Source organism: Tauraco erythrolophus, assembly GCF_009769465.1.
Source record: "Tauraco erythrolophus isolate bTauEry1 chromosome 30 unlocalized genomic scaffold, bTauEry1.pri scaffold_44_arrow_ctg1, whole genome shotgun sequence".
NCBI classification, from domain to species: Eukaryota; Metazoa; Chordata; class Aves; order Musophagiformes; family Musophagidae; genus Tauraco; species Tauraco erythrolophus.
Window position 1 is genome coordinate 897,384 of NW_028238561.1, and position 20,921 is coordinate 918,304.

At 46.5% G+C, this 20,921-nt stretch overlaps 2 protein-coding genes across 2 annotated transcripts; both read left to right on the forward strand.

Annotated features, from left to right (window-relative positions):
- Positions 1-5,456: 5,456 nt before the first annotated feature.
- LOC104378838 (uncharacterized) lies at positions 5,457-6,368 on the forward strand. Its single transcript, XM_009985961.2, has one exon. It carries the CDS (start codon positions 5,457-5,459, stop codon positions 6,366-6,368), a length of 912 nt encoding a protein of 303 aa, XP_009984263.2.
- Positions 6,369-17,868: 11,500 nt separating this feature from the next.
- On the forward strand, positions 17,869-18,722 carry LOC147526166 (uncharacterized). Its single transcript, XM_086630444.1, has 2 exons — positions 17,869-17,965; positions 18,094-18,722. The coding sequence occupies exons 1-2, from the start codon at positions 17,869-17,871 to the stop codon at positions 18,720-18,722; spliced, it is 726 nt and encodes a 241-aa protein (XP_086486570.1).
- Positions 18,723-20,921: the final 2,199 nt, after the last annotated feature.

Below are 20,921 nucleotides of genomic sequence, written 5' to 3' on the forward strand. Positions count from 1 at the left end.
CCCCATAGGAAATGCGTTAGGAATTACATATGGGACGAAATACAGTGCGTCAAAGAGGAAAAGCTAAAAATAGGATAGCGCAAACATCTGCGGGACTGAGTGCGGAAATAATTAAATTGTCGTTGCAAGGAGGTGTCTCATATCCGAGATAACCTTTTGGAGACGTACAAAAGATCGCTCAGCTCAGTCCTCCTCAGTCGCTTGCCTTCGCTTCCAGACACTCCTCGTAGCTGAAGAAGGTAAGAAAAATTTTTCTATTTCTGTTCATTCTGAGAGAGAAGAAACCTCCACTAGGGGTTTTTATGGACCTCCTGGGAGCTGGGACTTAGCTAAATGCCTTCTGTTTGTGCCGTTGAGGTGCTCTGAAGCAGGCATGATGAACGGCAGATGGAGGGACGGGGATCGCCAGGGAAGGTGCAGCAAAGGCACATGAAGGGATCCTTGGCTCACACAAGCTCCGTGCTGTTTCACAAGGGAGATGGAGTTTGGGAGTAGCTCCTGTGGCTCATTGCATCGGCTTGCAGGGGCTTTGCTTCAGACGGCAATTGCCAAATCGAGCTCTGCAGATTAAGCAGGATCGAGGGCGCATTCGGTCTGGATTAGGCAGGCAAAAAAAAAAAAAAGAGAGAAACAGTTCTCTGGGGAGCTTAAGAAAAAAATTATTTTAAAAAAAAAGAGAAGGGAATATAAGAAGTGAACCTGGGGCTCCTCTCACCACGTTGATCTCTTGCTCCTGACAGCTTTGCCGATACTCCAGAAAGATGTGCTCTCGCGGGTCTTGCCACAACTATGAGTCCTCCTGCCACGGATCCCGCTCCTCCTGCCACGACTCGGGGCCCTCCTGCCATTACACCATCCAGAGGCAGCCTGTGCAGAAGTACACCTACGTGACGCCCCATTGCCCTCCTGTCCAGCGCTATTGCCCCCCTGTGCAGCCCTATTGCCCCCCCGTGCAGCGTTACTGTCCCCCGGTCCCCTACTGCCCCCAGTACACCAAGAACATCTGCAAGCTGCCACCGACATACCCCAAGTACTAACAGGAGGATCTGGCCCCAGACCTGGACCCACCAGCTCGCTCCTGGCCCAAAGCCTTGAGCTGGTCTCCTTGCTCATCACTTGCCAGCCATGTCGCTTCTCTGCAGAAAATGCTTTTAAAACAGTTAGAGGGCAGTGTGGTATTAGGGCAAAGTCTCTTGGTTTAATGAGTTTGGAGCTGTTTATCTATCTTCTTTCTGCCAATGCAAAGCACACTGTCTGCTGGCAATAGTTTCTTTCTTCCTTTGCAGCTTCATTCTCCAGCAAGACAATAAAAATTGTATTTCAAGCCTACCTACCAGTTCTGGATGTTTTTAGTCACTGCTCCATCATATCTGCTTGTCTGGTGGCATCTGTTCTTTCTCATGGCTTTAGAGCCATGCTTTAATCACCGGTGAAAACAGCTAAAGTAGGAGGAACGCCAGGAAACATGAAAGTCAAGGAAAATGCCCACGGCTCCCATCAGTGATGCCAGGAGCTCTGCGTCATGCGCAAAGGGATAGGAGAAACACATCGGATTAATTCGTGGTGAAACCGAATATTTGCACTGAACTCAGGAGATGCAATTGGTTTCCAGAGTTACAGACGGGGGCCTGGCCTGCACGTTCATGTTTCTACAGCAGATGCGATCTTTAAAAGCCGCTGCTATATTTGGAAACAAAACAAAGCGAATCCTGCAAGGTTTGGAACCTGCCTTGGAACACCCTCAATTAAACAATTTCTACAAGGTAAAATGAGAGAAGGTTTCCCTGGAGTGATTCATCCATCCTAGGGCAAACATGGGAAATAGGCTGGATGAGTGGGCACTGCAAGCACCGAGTAAATGACAAGTTGGTATATAAGTAATTGGAATTAGTTATTTATAGGTTACAGAGAAAATTGTCATTATACAGGAAGAGCCTGTTAAAAAGGGAAAGTTGTAAACAGGATGCAGAGAGCAATTAATTATTCACCTGCATTCAAGTTTCTGCCATTGCTAAGCAATGGCTCATTTTCGTGGGACCCTTGGCAGCTACATTAAAAACTCTTTTCCTTATTTGTCCTTCACCTCTCTGCAGTTGGGTGCTGAGTCAGTATGGCTTTCTGCCCAAAGGGATGGTTTTGTCTTCCAGGTGTATACATTCACTTTCCCTTGCTGCCCCAGGCCTCCAACTTTCTATTCTGTGACTAATTGCAGCACGTTTTATTTCCTCTTCCTTCTCCAAGCCCCATGAAAGGCACCAAGCCTCTGAACTGGTTACGCTTTCTGCTGTGCTCAAGCTTGAAGTTCCTGTTAACTTGAGGGTGAGAAACAGCAGCAGTAACGGGGAAACAAAAATGAAGCTGATTTGGTTTTGTTTTGTTTTTCTTTCATTTGATTTAATTTCTGTTCTATTCTAAGCTTTCATCAGCCCTGGAGAGGTTTGACACCTGGAACATCAAGGACCAAAGACTTTATGAACACTTTACCTCATTAGAATATTAAAAAAAAAAAAAAATCAGAGACCATCAGCATTTGGCAAGAGAAGAAGTCCTCTACACCTAACGCTCTAGATAGCTTAGAGGAACATTTCTGCTCTGCAGAGAATGTGTTAAATAACATAACAGCAGATTTCCACAACCAGGATAAACTGTGAGCAAACCCCTAAGGATTAATGAGGAGGAATTTGCCTTAAATGTTTCATGGCAACAATTGCTTCACTGCATCTGTAATTCTCAAATCCAAACCAACAGAGTGGCATCACTCTGGGCATCTTACAGAGCCTGCTAAGTTCATTCACTCAATACAAAATTTAATTGGGATCTATTTTTTTTTATCAAATTTGAAACTTTTATTTTGTAAAAATCTTCTCTTAAAATCATTTATGGGTGTTCCAACTGTCTACGGATCTGTCTCACATGGCTTTAGACATCTCTGATATTCACATCCAGCTGTAACAGTAGCAGAGTTTTTTTTGACATAGAAGGACACCAGATGAAGCAGTGCACCAGATCTGTACAAAGTCATGCAGAAAACTGCCTCATTTTGACCAACATCTCTTACTTTACCTCACTGCTCAGGATCCTCCATGTTTCTGCTGACAGAGTCTCCTTTCATCTCTCTGCAGGCTCAAAAATCCCCTCCTGGCCATCTCCCAGGTTGCCATGAGCTTCCTTTATTGTAGGAGAGATGCAGGTACTCAGCTGTTGTAAATCTCTATCACTAATTAGATTATAATATATGACAGAGACCTAATCTAACCTGCTAACAAGCATGAAGCCAAACTCAATGGGAAACAAAGCCTATGTTTTAGTGGATAGCACCGTTGACCTTGGAAAGAGCTTGCCTGGAGAAGTGATGACTTCATGGTGCTTTGAATTCTTCAAAGCCAGACTGGGTAGCTTTCTAAAAGCCGGGATGTAGCCAAATGAAAACAGCAGCTACCCAACCGAAACTGAGTGGAAATGGATGCTTCATGTCACCAGAAGTCAAACTGAAGACTCACGATGGCCTGTCCTGTCCTCAGCATCTGTGATCTGGATCGCACTGTGTTTCTGTGTGAACAGAAACAGCCTCAATCTTCTCTCCTTCACCTCAGCAGAAATCAGAATATCTTCAGTGAAGCTGTACACTGTAGGGTAGGGTGGTCAAGGGTCCTTTGGTGCTCTGCTCCCACAGATGCACAGCCCCCAGCAGTGGGAGCAGCCCTCCTCCTCGGGCTGATCTCAGAAATGAAACATTTAATCACGTCAGTCATGGTCCCGGGTCCCGTGAATTCCATCTGACCAGAAAAAGATAATTTTTTGAAGATACGTAGTTTAATTCGACATCCTAAAGATGTTCAGGGCATCATGTGAGGCCTTCAGGCTTTCATGCAAAATGGATATTAACGTCATTAATGAATAATTGCAGCATGATCATTAACACTAGCACTAATGACTGCCAATGGGTGACTGAGAACTGAGCATAGAGTTATTTCAAAAATAGCATCCGTAGGTGGATCTTTCATTACTCAAGGGCATATTAGAACTTAAAAAAAATGGAATAGGAATTTTGCAGATCAAGTTAAGCTAAGTAGAAACAGGACGTAAAACTTCTAGAAAAGTTTTGTGTTTTCCTTTTATTTAACGATGTCAAAAGGAATTGGAAAAATATGGACTCTGGTTTGACCCAAATTCTATTCTAAATTTCCAGGATGAATGCACAGTCTTCTGCACCTAAAGTTTCTGATATTGACAAGGTCAAGGGCATGCTTTCCCTCCTTGCATGCATGGGATGAGGAAGCGAGGGATGAGATGTCAAGAACTTTCTGTTACATATTTGCCCTTCTGATGACCAGAGACCCCAAAGAAAGACATTGGGCTTCACCATTTCTGCATTCAAAAACAAAACACGAGGCCGTGGAATTACATTCGCTGAATTTTATTTTTAAAAATCATATTGAGGAGTGACTGATGTCCAGAAGGTCTCTGCATGCCTCTGGAATCTACTGCTCCTCAATCTTAATTATGATTTTTATGTTAATTGAGCACTCACTCGCTCTGAACAAGCCACTCAGCATCTCAATGTAACAGCGTTACCATATGCAAAACGAGTAGAAACATACCTTTTAAGCAGTTCACAAGCATCACACAAGAATTAACCTGACGTTTAAAAAATCGTAAAAAATTTACAGAACAAATTGATAATAACACAAAATTGAGGGGTTGGTCAAAAACAATGGGGCAAAGACTAAATAGATGAAGGCACATTCAACAAATAAGTATAGGCTTAGTGCCTAAATCACAAATTGCTGTGGGGTACCTCATTTCCGGCAGGACAATTTCGAGCTAAATAAAAGGTCTCCCCGTCCCTTTGCTCCTCACTCAACTGCACCGCTCAGCTAGCAAGGTAAGTGTTACCTATTGGCAGTGTTCCTTGACAGCAATGGTTCTCATTTGGTTTTGGTCAAGCAACGAATTGAAATGTGTCTTTGTATCTGATCTTTGTAGGGTGTTGGACTAGATGACCTTTGAAGGTCCCTTCCAACCCAAACTATTCTATGACTCTATGATCTACGGCTCTCTCTGTAATGCAGATTTTCCTAGCCTGTTGGTCTATTGCTTATTGCAAAAGACAGTTGGTGGGGAAAGCACCACAGAAAATAAGCTTCTTGGGATGGAAATTCAGGGAGCGGTCTTCGTGGATGAGCACAGGACAGTTAGCTCCTAGGATAGTTCGAAAGATGCATAAATATTACTGGGATAGCGACAGGTGGCTTGATGTCTGTAAGGATCTTTATTTGCAACTCAAGACAAATAAATAGGAAGCGGTGTGTGATATAGCTACCACCTATGGGCCTAGACAGCAGCATTTGTATGCCAAAATAAAACACTACGTGCACCTGAAGATGGGTTGTGTCTGAAATCTTGATGTGTTTCAGGTCCTTGCTCCTTCCACCTTTGACTCCACGACAAACAACATGTGCTCTACCGGATGTTGCTCTACCGGATGCTGCTCCATCGTGAAGAGCAAAACGGTCTGCTGCAGCCAGCCGTGCCAGAAGACCATCTGCTGCAGCCCATGCCAGAAGAAGACCATCTGCTGCAGCCCATGCCAGAAGACGACCGTCTGCTGCAGCCCATGCCAGCAGTCCTGCTGCTGCGACCCATGCCAGAAGCCCTGCTGTGATCCGTGCCAGCAGTCTGTCTGCTGTGACCCATGCCAGAAGCCCTGCTGTGATCCGTGCCAGCAGTCTGTCTGCTGTGACCCATGCCAGAAGCCCTGCTGTGATCCGTGCCAGCAGTCTGTCTGCTGTGACCCATGCCAGAAGCCCTGCTGTGATCCGTGCCAGCAGTCTGTCTGCTGTGACCCATGCCAGAAGCCCTGCTGTGATCCGTGCCAGCAGTCTGTCTGCTGTGACCCATGCCAGCAGTCCTGCAGTGACCCATGCCAGCAGTCCTGCAGTGACCCGTGCCAGCAGTCCTGCTGTGACACATGCCAGCAGTCCTGCAGTGACCCGTGCCAGCAGTCCTGCAGTGACCCATGCCAGCAGTCCTGCTGTGACCCATGCCAGCAGTCTTGCAGTGACCCGTGCCAGCAGTCCTGCAGTGACCCGTGCCAGCAGTCCTGCAGTGACCCATGCCAGCAGTCCTGCTGTGACCCGTGCCAGCAGCCCATCTGCTGCACCAAGGTGTGCCAGAAGTCCTGCTGCACCTGTGGCCAACGAACCTGCTGCTGCTGCGGCTGCCCTGGAAGTCTGTCCTGCTGCTCCTACACGGTGAAGAAGAAGCCCGTTGTGGTGTGTTGCAGCCCCGTGCAATACTGTTCTCCCTTGAGGAAGTATTGCATACCCATCCAGAGGTGCTGCGCTGCAATCAAGAAGTCCTGCTGAGCCAACTCGGGGTAGCAAAAGCAGGTCCGTTGGCTTCCATCTCCAGCGTGCAACAAGAACAGGCGCAAGGAGATGAAAACCTGCTCATTTGCACATGATGATGGCTGACATGATGATGGAGTAAACATCGAGCGATTTTCTTCTTGTTTTCAAACTTAAGCTGTCTTCTTCTTTCTGTCCTTCAATTTTTGAACATTTGCAACGCCCTTGATTCTATCACTTGTTGTATAAGGCAAAGAGCTATTAGATATTAGTGGGGCTGTTAATTCTCTTTGTATGGGACTTGGGTACCTTTGCTGTTAATCTGATCATTCTTCACTTTCTCTCCTGACTTGTAGAAAATAAAACTTAGCATTACGCAAAACGCAAAATCTTGTCTTTTGGTTGTTCTTACATCGCTTTGCCCAGAACGTGTCTTCATTCTGGTGCCATTTTCTGTGCCTTTGGTCAGGCTCTTGCTGGCTACAGATGTGCTCCTGTGGCACAGCAGAACATTCAGGGAACAAAACGCTGCCCAGTCATGCTTCCCGTTGGCATAAATTATGTTGTGTCCAAAGACAGCAAGCTGAGCAGTACGAACCTTTCTTGCACCTACTGATCATCTGCCTCGGGTAGCTCAATTTTTACTCTAAAAGTAAATGGTTAAGGTAAATAAACCCCAAAGGACACAGACTGAATGAAGCATGTGTCATTCCACCATCTGAAAACACTCCGTTCCATAAGACGTATAGGAACTCATCCCTGATACTGGAAAAGGTATTTCGATAGGTACTGAAAGGAATTCACTACTCACTGAATAGTGGGCACCATCTTCTTCCACTACCTTCTTCAAAAATCAAATTTCAGAGGAGATCTTAAATCGGTGAATGATTTTTATGTGAGCAGAGATTTTCATACGCGACGTTCCTGGATTACAAACGGTGGAACGAAACTCAGGTGTTAGCATACTACTTAAAAGCTTCATTCCTAAAATAGCACACACATGAGTCAACAATACCTTTTCTACCTGGCCCGGACTTCCTTTACTATTAAAATTCAGGACTCGACTCTGGATTGCACGTCTCAGGAAAACGCCTTGAGCGCTGTCTTGATTGCTTCCCTCAACTGAATCTTCAGAGCATACGCAAAGTCTGCGTTAGAATAATCTTCTCTACCACCTCAAACTCTTCTGGAAACATTACTCAGGTTTTTAGGAGTTTTTATTAATAAATAAATCAGGTACAAAACACTGGCAGAAGGATGTCCTATACCATACCATAATATACTATATCAGAGTGCATTCTGTTAAGGAAATCTTGTGAATATTAATTTCATATGCTGGAAAAGCTGCAATGACAGATTCTTTCCTGTTTGCAAAGCTATTGCAGCTCTTAAATTCACATAACCACCTTGGAAGTTGACAAAGACATCATGGCATGGCATGGCATGTAGAAGAGGTCTAGTGTAGAAGATGTTATTTCTGACTCAACTAAACACTAAACGCCCATATCTCAGTATCTGGATTAACAACGGCCTTGCAGGGTTGATGTCAATTTCTAAGAAAGACATGGACCTGTTGGAGCAGGTCCAGAGGGTGGCCACTAAAATGATCAGAGGGATGGAGCACCTCTCCTATGAGGACAGGCTGAGTGTCGGAGTTGTTCAGCCTGGAGAAGAGAAGGCTCCGGGGACACCTTATTGCAACCTTTCAATACTTAAAGGGTGCCTATGAGAAAGACGAGGACAGACTTTTTAATAGGGCCTGTAGCAATAGGACGAGGGACAATGGTTTTAAACTAAAAGAGAGGAGATTCAGACTAGACAGAAAGAAGAAAGTTTTTATGAAGAGAGTGATGAAACACTGGCACATGTTGCCCAGAGAGATGGTAGATGTCCCATCCCTGGAAACATTCAAGGTCAGGCTGGATGGAGATCTGAGCAACCTGATCTAGTTGAAGATGTCCCTGCTTATGGCAGAAGGTTGGACTAGATGGTCTTTGAAGGTCCCTTCCAACCCAAACCATGCTATGATTCTAACACAGGGACCATCTTGGCCAATATGGTGTCAAAAAGTCCTAATAAAAAGGTGATGAATGATTTATTCGGTAAGCGACATATTTGACGGTTTACACAAAGAGGGCACTACTTCCTCCAGGCAGGTATCCGGCTATTATTGTGTGACCAAAACAATGCTCCCCTAGGCACAATTCCAGAAGAGACACCCAACGTCATAGGAAGTCATGTTCCCATCTTGGGAAGAAACTACACGCCCCAGTCATCAGAGATCACCTGCCACCACTCCAGCCTCACATTCAGAGTCTGCTGAACATGACAGCAGCCTTTATTTGCCATGAATAGATGTTGCCTCAGCATCTTGGGACTCTCATCTTATACTGGTGTCCCCTCTCATCAGACGAAACATCATCGACATCTTCTTCTTAAGTGGAGCTGTCCTGCTTCTGCAGTGGCCACAATTCCTTCCCCCATTCCCAAGCCTGTTTCCTAATATCTACCTTGATTCCAACCATCTTATCCATCTTATCCATTCCCTCCTTCAGTCAAGTTTTGCATGCATAAAAACCTTGGCCCCAGCACACTGCAGCCAAAACTACTATAAGCAACTGCTGGAAAAGTCTTGTCAGGTGCATCTATGCACCTATCTCTGAGATGCAGACTCGGAGCATCTATGAGATACTAGCTGGGCTTCCAAGCTGAAGGAGAAAGGCATGGAGAAACGCACTTGAGATTGGATTTCCAGTCTTGAACCTCATGCTTGCCTACAGTGACATAGAATCAAGTTTTAGTGTGAAACACTCAGATGTGATCATCACGCACGCCATTAAATACAAACTGTCTCGGTCTCACAGACCCTAGAAATAATCTCAGAAAATGGAGTAAATAGAAACAACATAGAAAAAAGTTGGCATGTATGCCCTACTGCTTTGAAAGCTGCTTAATTTAGACTTAATCCATCCCTTCCATGGATGAAAATTTAAAAAATTCTTGATAGTTTAGCAGAAATAAAAAGCAGAGGATGTGAGGACCAAGCACCATGGAGGGAGACCCATGAACAAGACTGAGAAAAGGAGAAACTCTTCAGCCTTAGGTTTGAACACAGAGCTACCTCTCAGAGGCAGGAAAAAAAGATTTACATTGACCAACATTTTCCACTGGTCCCCCAAAACTCCAGCCGAGTGCAGAGGGGACACATGAGCGGTGACTTTTCTGAGTTCCAGGCATGGTTCTCCCACTGCTTCAGCACCCATCTGCCCCGGGCACATTGTTAAGTGTCTCTGTGTCTCAAGGTCATTCCTTGGGAAGTGGACAGGGATACCTTACAGCTACCTCTGCTTCCCATGAATGCAAATTCATTAGAAAATTTGCATCTGTTGTTTGTACGTATAACTAATTACGGTGTAGAATTGAGGCGGTGAGCAAACAGAAAGAGGTAAAGATTAAATACCGGAAGACACGTGAAGGTCATACACTGCGTGATACACGGTGGAGTCAGAATTGCCAAAGAATGCCTCATTTCCAGGGGGATGGCTTTGAAGCATATAAAAAGCTCCCCATCACAGTGGTCTTCATTCGCTCATCTTGACTTCTCCTCTCTTGTCCTCACTGGTCAACAGGGTAAGTCAGAGCTTACTACTTGCTTTTTCATTTGCGCTCTACCATACTTCTGTGTGCTTTTGCAGGAAGCTATCCAGGATCTCCTGTACTCTCTGGTTTGGGACCAATTTTGAGAGATTGGTTTTGGGATCCACCTGGGTGTCTTCTTTCTGTTGGAACCAGTGCTGGACAATGTGCCAAATGCACTGGGTGTACAATCCAAAAATGTGGAGATCTCAGGGAAGGTTGTCATGGGATTCTGGACAGTAGGGACTTTCCAAGCTAGTCTGGGATGGACTTTGGGATAAGCATGTTTTAAGCTGCCTAAAAAACTGGGAGATTCAAGTAGAGAAAAAAAGACTCTCTCTGTTCCTTCCAGCTTTGCCTACACTACTACCGACAACATGCCCAACGGATGCTGTGGATGCGGTGGTGGGAATAACTACTCCGTGTGCTGCTACAGCACCAGGAAGTCATGCTGCAAGACGCCAATGTGCTGCGCGCCCACGCAGTGCTGCTACCCCACCACTTGCTGCATGCCCATACAGACCTGCTGCTACACCATGTCCAATAACAACAACGGCTGCTGCGGCGGCGGTAACGGCGGCTGCTGCGGCAACTAAACCCACCCGACCACGGGCAGGCAGGGCTGCGCTGCCTGCTGCTTCCCTCCTGGCTCATTCGGCGTCGGATATGGATATGGATATGGATGCCGCCCTAAATGCTCTTCCTCCTTTGCTTAGAGACTGTCCTAAGATCATCTCTCCTCTTCTTTGACTGTCTTTAATCAACAAATGCTTGTTATGCGCTTTGAAGTTGCTACCCGTTGATCGGTGTGATTTTCCTTTGTCAGCACTAGTCCTGCTGTTAATTTTCCTCTTGGTGTGTGGGTTGTTTAATTTTTTTTCATCACTGTTTTTGCTTCAATCTGTCTGGAAAAAAACAATAAAATCTGTAGTTCATGACCCTGCAAAACTCCTGGTGGTTATCTGTTTGCTACCTGGTGAATCTAGATGGCATCGCCACACCTATCACCTTTTCTTTGCATTTTTTTCCAGTCTTGGGATGTTGCTGTCTAAAAAGTGCTAACTAGGGTTGCCTACACAAGGAAAATTATTGCATCCCTGATGAGCAATGAAGTTCTGAGAAATTCTGAGCTTCTGAATGGGTTTATTCAAAAACAGCTGAGTGCCTGGCATCTCTGCAAGCAATATTTCTCCTTTCACTGTAAAACTAGAAAGAAATAGGAAGAGAATAATTCATAAACTCATCAAGCATGTGAGTTTCTTCTGAAATAGTTTGACACAGGCGCATCCTGACTAGGAAAGCTCCATGAATTTCAACCAGCTAGAGGTCTACTTCAGAGCCTACAGATAGTCCCTATAAATAGTTTAACATTTATGAGATGGAGGTCTTGCCTCTGCTAAAATGTCTGGGTTACCAGATATCGAGTTGAAGTGTTAGAACAAATGGTGAGAAATCTCCACTGTCTTTGAGGAGTGACTGGGTCAGCAAGAGTTGTACCAAAACACAGTGTGCAGGATCTGCACCACAGTCCTCGTTCTGTGTCTAATGCCCTTTGCTGATTCTGTTTCCACACCACTTCAGTCCCTTCTTTGCTTTATGATCCATAGCCCACTCACCAAAGACCATTCAAGTACCTAAGTTACACGAATGGTTGGACACGACTATCCCAGGGGGGAAATGCCCACCGAGATCATCGTTTCTTCTTACAGTTGCAGGATTTGCCAATGAGAACTTTCCCTCTGGAGGCACAAGTGAAGTGTGCCCCTTTGCTTCTGCCCCATTAATTCCTTGTCAATTAATTGGTTTTCATGGGCAGGCAAGTGTATGCCACCTCGGAGGGGACCTTGGAAAGGAAATGCCATGCATATTCTTCTGGCCTGTCTGGAGAAGTTACAATTACATGTGTTGCTTCTCCAGCATTTCACTCAAGGAATTACTGTCATCCCAGGAAAGCCTGGAAAGGAGCTGGCTGCATTTCCTGCAGGGTGAAGTGGCACTTAAGTCACCATCTGCTCCCCCTTGCACTGTGCAGAAAGTAAACCAAGGTCCCTGCTAGCATTCTCAGGGCTCATCTAGGACCTCATCTAGGAGGACCCCTCTTTGGAGCACCCTAGGGATCCCGGAAGATAACAGGCAGCAGGCAGGGAACTCGTCAGGCAGGCTCCACCATCGTCTCATTAGGCAGCACTCCTCTCAGGATAATGCAGCGAGGTCTTCTAACGAGAGCTGCAATTTTAGGCCGTGGAAAAAATTCCTCCCAAATACCCTGTGTTCCTGCCAGCGTTCAGCCCCACAGCAAAGTGCATTGGAGGCCATGGCTGGCGTTAAACAAGCATTCATCCACCCTGGCTCAGTTGCCCAAGGCTTTGCCTTACCTTGACCTTCCTCCCTTCCTCTCTCCCTCCCAGAAAATGGTTCCACCCCAACAACACCTCTTCCCGCATTGCTTATGAGTCCTTGCATCCCACTCAGCTCCGTGACCCCCGTTAGGACCAGTTTTCCGTGCTTGTCATATCTATTCCACCTTCACCTTCCTCTCACCCTCTCGGTCCATGTTGGATTCACTCATTTACCACTTCCAACACCCACAAAGGGTCCTGCACAACCTCCAACTCTAAGGCCCTCTCCTTCCCTGCTAAGGAGCTGGGCACGGGTGGTCCTGCTCGGTGCCAGGGCTCCAGCACACAAGAGGATTTCAGCTGGATGCAAGGGGAGGTGTCAGGAGAGACGTGTTGACTCTCAACGCATCGTGCCCAGCCCCAGTGCCACGGCTCCTTGTGTTGTCGCTTGCACAGGCAGTGCTGCCCCTTTACTTTTTAGTTAAAATGGATTTGCAAAAGTTTAGGCAAGCCAAAAGATAAAAATGGCTTTGGCATTGCGAAGATGTTCTTAGTGAGGGCAAGATGATCAGCTCTGGGGCCTCCAATGTCAGAAGGACATGGAGTTGTTGGAGTGGGTCCAGAGGAGTACCATGAAGATGATGCAAGGGCTGGAGCACCTCTCCTATGAAGACAGGCTGAGAGAGTTGGAGTTGTTCACCCTGGAAAAGAAAAGACTTCAGGGAGATCTTCTAGCAGCCTTCCAGTACTTAAAGGGGCTACAGGAAAGCTGGAGAGGGACTTTTGGCAAGGGCACGTAGTGATAGGACAAGGGATAATGGCTTTAAACTGAAAGAAGGGAGATTTCAATGAGATACTAGGAAGAAATTCTTTGCTCTGAGGGTGGTGAGGCACTGGGACAAGTTGCCCAGAGAAGCTGTGGCTGCCCCATCCCTGGAAGTGTTCAAGGCCAGCTTGGATCAGGCTTTGAGCAACCTGGTGCAGTGGAAGGTGTCCCTGCCCGTGGCAGGGGAGTTGGACTGGATGATCTTGAAGGTCGCTTCCAACCCAAACCATTCTGTGATTCTATGATCTTGCATGGAGTCATGTGCAGCTGACTGAAACTCAGGAACCAGCATGACCCCTGACACATGCCAAACATATGGTCTTGCTCCTCCTCACATGCGTGTTCTATGACCGGGAACAAACACATCTATTTTCATGAAATTTTTCAAATATTTGTTTCGAACACCAGTCCGATGAAACAGCCCATCACGTGCCCGAAAGACGCAACCCAGGAGTTCAGTTTCGGCTCTTACACTGATTCAGCACCGGCCGCTGCTGAGTAAGTCCCTTAACATCTTTGACCATCACCATCTGCATTTGTCAAACAGATATGAGGACGCATTTTTTGGCTCCCTTGCAAGGCTGCAGAGGACAAATTCATTAGTATTCATAGGAGCCCTTTGATTATCTTCAGGCTAAAACAATTACGAGGCAAAACAAAGGTAGCGATCACAAATAATAAGGCAAAGAGTAAATACCAGAAGACACGTATAGCTAAAAAGTATGGGTTTGGATTAGTAAACAGGGAAGCTCGAATGGTCAATGGCTGTCTCACTTCCAGGAGGAAGGTGTCTAGGACTATAAAAGGTCTCTCGGCCCAGCTCACTTCATTCGCTCATCTCCTCTTCCCTTCATCTCTACTCACTCTTCCACAGGGTAAGTGGGAACATCTGAACCTTCCTTCCTTTTCACAAAAGAAAAATGTTGTGGTTATCTAAAACAGCATCCAGATAAAACCGGGTATCTGGACTGGGGCTTTGGCTGAAGTTGGGCTTTTATGAACCGTGTACTAGCAATTACAGGGACAAAGTAGAAACGTTAAAGGATGGAAAGGCTACAGGAGTATCAGCAGAGTCATGAAGAGCAAAGGGACCAAGAACGTTTCAGGAGGGCTCAGATCGAGGACTAGGTGCACTGGGCTGTATGATTCTTGCTAAGATAATGGGGATGCCCTGGTACGAATAGGTGGGCATCTACATGGAAGGAAAAAGACACAGAGAAGAGTTACGAGCAAGATTTACTATAAACAAGATGGCACTCGGTTTCAGCTCCTTGAATCTCCGAGTTTAGCATAAGGGGAACTTTGAGTTAATCCTGTATTTCCAAATATCCTGCTCCTAGTCACAGACAGACTCTCTCTGTTCCTTCCAGCTTTGCCTACACTCCTACCGACAACATGCCCAACGGATGCTGTGGATGCGGTGGTGGGAATAACTACACCGTGTGCTGCTACAGCAGCCCAAAGGGGTACAGGACGCCGATGTGCTGCGCGCCCACGCAGTGCTGCTACCCCACCGCTTGCTGCATGCCCATGCAGGCCTGCTGCTACACCATATCCAACAACAACAACAACGGCTGCTGCGGCGGCGGTAACGGCGGCTGCTGCGGCAACTAAACCCACCTGGCCACGGGCAGGCAGGGCTGCGCTGCCTGCTGCTTCCCTCCTGGCTCATTCCGCGTTGGATATGGACATGGATATGGATATGGATGTCGCCCTAAATGCTCTTCCTCCTTTGCTTAGAGACTGTCCTAAGATCATCTCTCCTCTTCTTTGACTGTCTTTAATCACCAAACGCTTGTCGTGTGCTTTGAAGTTGTTACCCGTTGATCGGTGTGATTTTCCTTTGTCAGTACTAGTCCTGCTGTTAATTTTCCTCTTGGTGTGTGGGATGTTTAATGCTGTTGATGCATCATACTCCTTTTCCTTGCTTTAATTTCCAATTAGTCATGAAAGGTAATAAAAATTATAAGTTATGACACTGCAAACTTCTGGTATACGTTTATTCATTTATCTTTGTCTTCTAAACTATAGCTTTGATCTGAGACTTTTTTAGCACTTGCTTAGTTTCTGAATAGAGTGAATTTTTCAACTGTTTGTCATGCTACTGTTGACAGCGCCCCAGCATATGTGATAAGTTTCTTGAGACAGTGTATCATCCGGGGAAAACCAGTTCTTGCTAATGTCAATAAGTCATCTAAGCTGCAAGAGTATCCTCTTGGCCATGGAGTTTCACATCATCTTTCCTTTGCTTATGACTTTGAAGATACACAGTCTGCAATTGAAGCATCTGTATGGTCCTAAAGCCAGAGCTAAAGGTCTTTTTTTGTTAATGGAAATCTTCCCAGCAAATTTGCTAAGCTTTAAAGCAGGCTTCTTAAAAGGCTTGATATCTCATCAATAAGATTAAATAGATCAGCAGGCATGGTCTGCATGGTGCAGGGAGGGAGAGAGTCATTGAAAGATGTGGAGATATAAGCCTAGCTTGAAGGATTCAGAAATGTTATCTAATGTCTTCTGGAATTCTATTAAAATATAGCAAATTTTAAGAGATGAAATATTTGCACTTTGTGATTTGTAAAATCCTCAGGAAGGGAAGTGACTTCAAAACACCTCTTCTAAGGTGAAAAAATCCAAAACCAGCATAATCTTGGGACTGTGATAGAGTTATAAATCTAAAATCCTTGTTGGTCCTTAACAGCCACCAAGGTCTTTTCAGTCCTTACATGAAAGCCCTGTGTCTTCCTGCAAACTATGTTTTTCCTGTAGCTAAAGAATAAATTATCTCAGCGGCAGCAAAGTCATTCAGGTCCAAGCACACGCCCTGGAGCCACACCCCTGAATTCTGCACACGCTTTTCCCGGTGATTCAAACCCAAATGCCGCTGGACAAACCTCTGAGCATCTCTTACAGAGGCCCTGCCGTGGAGTGAGTGCATGGAAATACCTTTTGCACTGACAGCCCCGGGGCTGCTGTGAGATACTTCATCGGTACTTAAAAAATGCCTTTACCATCCACAGAAACGCAAAGTGGAGCAGCTGTACAGAAAATGAGTCAAAGCAGAAATGTCAGAAAAGTGGATACGGCGCCTGACGAAGCCTGAAATTGCTGGTTGTGACATCCTCATTCCAGATTTGCAGCGCATAAAAGGGATTTCGGTGCTGTACCTGCTCACTTGACCGAGGTGCTCCTTACTGGGAAGGGAATTAATTCATTTAAACAGAGGAATATACATCCCTTCCGCAGCCTCATGCAGTCCGTCCCTGCGTCCTGGTGTGCTGGTATCCATAGGGATCCTGTATTTACAGCTCACCTCTTCCAGCCATCCACTCATCATGGTCCTGACGTCACCCTTGATTCCCTCACCATCCCACCAGCTGTCAGATTTCTCTGTGCTCTGGATGGTGAAGAGCATCATGCCCAAATATCACAGACTTTCTCTGACAAAGTCCAACCTGCATCCCCAACCAGAAAGCCAGCTGGAAAACCTCCTGTCTTTTCTCTCAGAAAATTTCAACTTTCCACTAACAAATCAAAAGCCAAAGATTTTTCAGATGGAAGCCTATGAAAGAAAAAAAAAAACAACAACAACTATTATTTGATAACATTTTCAGTGTCAAAAGATGGGGTTTTTTGGCAGAAATTGCAATCTTTAAAGAACTGATTGTGCTTTCCATGTCTTTTTAGATGTCATCTGCAACTTCAGTTCTGAAGTACTCCATGAAGAAAGGTCATCTTATCAGAAAAAGGGTGTTAATTAAAACCTGATGTCTGTTTTTAAAGAACAGAAGCATTAAAATATAAGTTTCTAATGTTATTTTTTCTGAATCCTGCTAAACCAAAATTCAGGAGTTTTGATAACTAATAAAAGTCCACGTGGAGTCCAGCTTTACAAAATAAAATCACAGTTTCACAAAGTTGGCAGAATAAAAAGAAGTTTTCCCTCTCTTCATTATATTCAAGTAGAAACGATAACTGAGCGCAGTCCCTGTTCCGTCACGGGGCACTTCCAGCTGCAGACCACGGTGCCATGGATCAAAGTGTGGAGCAGGGCATGAAGAGGCAGCAAAATAATTTCATCTCTGCCGAGCATCAGGCTGGGTTCCCAGAGAGGGTTTGCGGAGAAACCCCAGCTCCATGGAGCACCACACCAACACAACGATTCCTGCTTTAGGTTTGGTCGGGATGTTGTTAAGCCGAAATAGAGTGAAAAAATCAATCACTTCTTAGTGAAAATAGAATTTCACTGTTTTTTCTAATTTTTCCTTGTTTTTGAAAAATGCTCTTGGTTTGGGCAGGAAGCTTGTTTGTTTTCCAAGATAGTTTTTTCTCTGCTTTCTTTCAGCCCCGTGAAAAACCATCTGCACCAACACCCTGTTTCAAGGCATGAGCTGTTGGGCACCCGGACATGCGACCGGACTCCAGGGCTTTTTTGTGTTTTTTCCCACTACCATGAGACTCCTTTTGGCCACATCACTCAGCATGACGGTATTCCAGGTATCCTTATCCCAGGATCCCATCTGACTAACATTAGGTAACAGCGTATTTGAACGCAACCGATGGGAGAACTAATTAGATAATGGCCACTGCATATGCGAAGAGCTAAGCTGACATTACATCAAGGGAGATGCTAATTGCAGCTGATTAATCCAACAGCAAGTGCCAGGAAAAATATACATACAGCAGTGGCACTCACTGCTCAGCTATTAATTCCCATGGCATGCCTCATGTCCAAGAGAGCTCAGCCGCATATAAAAGCTTTCGGTCCCAGCGCTGTCCTCAGGACTCAGATTCTCTGCTCAGCCTGCCCGTCACCGGTCGCAGGGTGAGTTGGATTCTCCCAGCTGTCTCGGATTCCTCATTTTTTTTCATAGAAATAGCAAAAAAAAAAAAAAAGAGTCATCAGTGTTTGTTTTTTCTTTTTCCTAGACTGTTTATCCCCGAGGGCTTGGCCGCCTCTGCGACAGGATGCACTACTATAAAGGCGACGGCGGCCAGGACTTGTGCCACGACGGCTCGGTTTGTGGCGAGAAGGGCTGGACGTGGCACGGTTCCACGGGATGCCACCACGAAAGCCCCGTGGGCACCACGGACCTGTCCCCTTGCCACAATCCTGGCAGCCTCAGCCACGACATCGAGGGATCCTGCCAGAGCGAGCCGCGAGGCTGCCAGCCCATGGAGCCGTGTCCACCCCGGAGCTGCTGCCCGCCACAGCAAAGCTGCGATTCTGGCAAGCCCCGGCGGCGGGTGGAGGTGAGCCACGTGCAGCCCATCTGCCCCCCACCCGTGAAAATCCATCGCCGGCCACTGCAGCAGTACCGCCCACCCCTGCGCTGCGAGGAGCCAGCTTGCTGCAGCAAGCCCCGGCGGCGAGTGGACCAGTGTCCTGTGGAGGATGCCCGTCCCCCCGTGATACTGCATCCCCTTCCCCGCCAGCATCGCTGCTCCTGCATCCCGTGCTGCCGCCCGCCCATCCAGCACTGCTGCCCGGCCGCTGTGTCCCAGCCACCGCATCCCGGCCAGCACCAGCAAAAGCAGGTCCCTCTCTTGCCACCCTGTCTGCAGAAGAAATGAGCACGGGGCCAGCAAGGTGCTGAGATCCCTCCCCGGTGTGTGCCCTCACGCCGCTCAGCGTGGGAGACGCTTCGCTCCTCGCCCGCACCGCCGTGGCTCCCACCTCTGCTTTCGGCACGATGCAATGCCGCCGTGGCTGTCAGCTCATTGCTGCTCTTCGGATTCAGGGTCTGCAGCCTCCTGCTTGACCCCAGCACTGACACTTTGAATTCCCAGGGACTTTCGAGCCAGTGAATAGACTTTAATCATCCAAACCCCATTTTGCTCCTCCTCAAGGTAGAGCAGCTATTTCTTCCCTTTTCCAAGAAAGTGAGGGGCCTGTGGATGGAGAAATCGAACGGAAAGAACCTGAGCAAGGATGGGGAAACAGCCTGCCTTGGATCCACCTTCTCCCATGGGTTCAGAGGACTGTGATTTCAAGGTTTTTTGAAAACAGAAACAGGACTGTACCAGATAAAAAGTACACACTGTGACTGCAGAAGCATCAAGGACTCCTCCAATTTTATTTCCTCCCTGTGTATTCAAGAATAAAGTTGAAAAAATTTAGTTGGCACTTGGTTCCTTTTTTTTTTTACCCCCAAAAATATTGCCTACATTACAATGAGAAGATGTCCAAAGTAATTAAAATTCTCACAAGGAAACTTGGACATTTAGAATTAGAATTAGAGTTCACACATGAGGATTTCAGCTCTGGCTGTAGCGGTTTCACCAGGCTGAACTCCGTCTGCTGTAAAGTCCTCTCCACTGTGGTTACCCACCGCGGGACCAACGGATGGACTTCACTGCGGTCCATCAGCAAGTGTTCTAGGTACAAACAGTTGGCTCCATAGCACTCGCCATCACCTTCGTTAGCCAGAGAGTAACACTGCAGCGGGAGGCCATCCATCATAGAAATGTTAATCATGATAATAAGCGCGTGTCCCGGCACGTGAGGTGTGTCTGTGGATGCCAGGAATGCCTTTTCACTCCATACAGCTCTTCCCCCACAGCTCCCCACTGCCAGGCTCTTGCAGGCACACTGGTAAAGTGCTGTTTCTCTCTCACTTTTCCAGAAAAGCCTTGCATTAAGTGCTTTAAAATATATATTATTGTTTCTTTTTATGGCCTAAGCATAACCCCGGTGTGTCCTCACAGCCACCAGCAACTGCCACAGAAAACCAGAGAGAGAAAAAACTTAATTCTTGTTTTCTTAACAGAGGAAACCACAATTTATTTTTCTCATGTCTAATTTCAACCAAACGAAAAACCACTTATGTATGAACTTTAGCTTCAAAAATTCTTTATTAACCATTTATTTCCCAGCCTCTTCTCACTGAAGCCAGTTCCCAGGCACCAGTGACTCAGAGCCCACAGACCACAGCTTAGCCCTCACGCCAGCGCTTCCAGGCCAGCTTTGGTCCATCTTTCCTTCCAAGATGCTTTTCCTCAGCCACCGCATCCTTCCTGTCCCACTTAGTCCATCCCAGCCACAGGACCATTTCTCCAGCCTGCTCAGGTCCTATTCTCCAGCCGCTCACGCCAATTTGGTACCACCAGAAGATTTGCCAAGTCCACTCTGTTATCCAGGGCATTAAGAAAGATGTTAAACAGCACCAGCACCAACATCAGCCAGTTTTTCACCCACCATGTAGTTTATCCATCCAATCCACACCTCCACCAGTTTAACCACAAGGCTGCCGTGGGAGACTGTGCCAAAAGCCTTGCAAAAGTTGAGGTACCACCATCCATCACACTCCACCATCCACGGAGCCAGCCTCTGCATCATCAAAACCCATCATCACCATCTGCTTTTGGTGACTCTGAGCTGGCTCTTCCCGATCACCTGTTTGTGCTGCAGGCTGGCTGCACCTGGAAATGACCCTCACGGGTAGCAGAAGGGAAAGGTCTGGACATTAACACTGTGCACATCATGGCTCCTGACTCATAGGACACCTGTCAGCCTCCAGTCAGTGTCTTGGTCCTCTGAAGATGGTGAATAAGTACGTTATTACCCAGCTCACTTAGTCGATGTGTGGCTTACTCGATGCGAGTCCTTTACGTGCACCACTCGGTAAGTACATTATAATTAATAGATGCTTATCAGGAATCATGAGTCAAGCAGAACATGCCAAGCACTGGGAACAGCATCCAAATGGAGGAGATGTTTTCTCAATAAATAATTTAGTCCTCGTTCCTGCAGCGTGTTTCATTTACAAGGGG

Excerpts from the sequence above, each read along its gene's own strand:
- LOC104378838 (XM_009985961.2), top strand. The coding sequence starts at position 5,457 with ATGTGCTCTACCGGATGTTGCTCTACCGGATGCTGCTCCATCGTGAAG.
- LOC147526166 (XM_086630444.1), top strand. The coding sequence starts at position 17,869 with ATGCCTCATGTCCAAGAGAGCTCAGCCGCATATAAAAGCTTTCGGTCC. Across the intron at positions 17,966-18,093 it reads GCTCAGCCTGCCCGTCACCG|GGCTTGGCCGCCTCTGCGAC; the intron begins GTCGCAGGGTGA and ends TTTATCCCCGAG.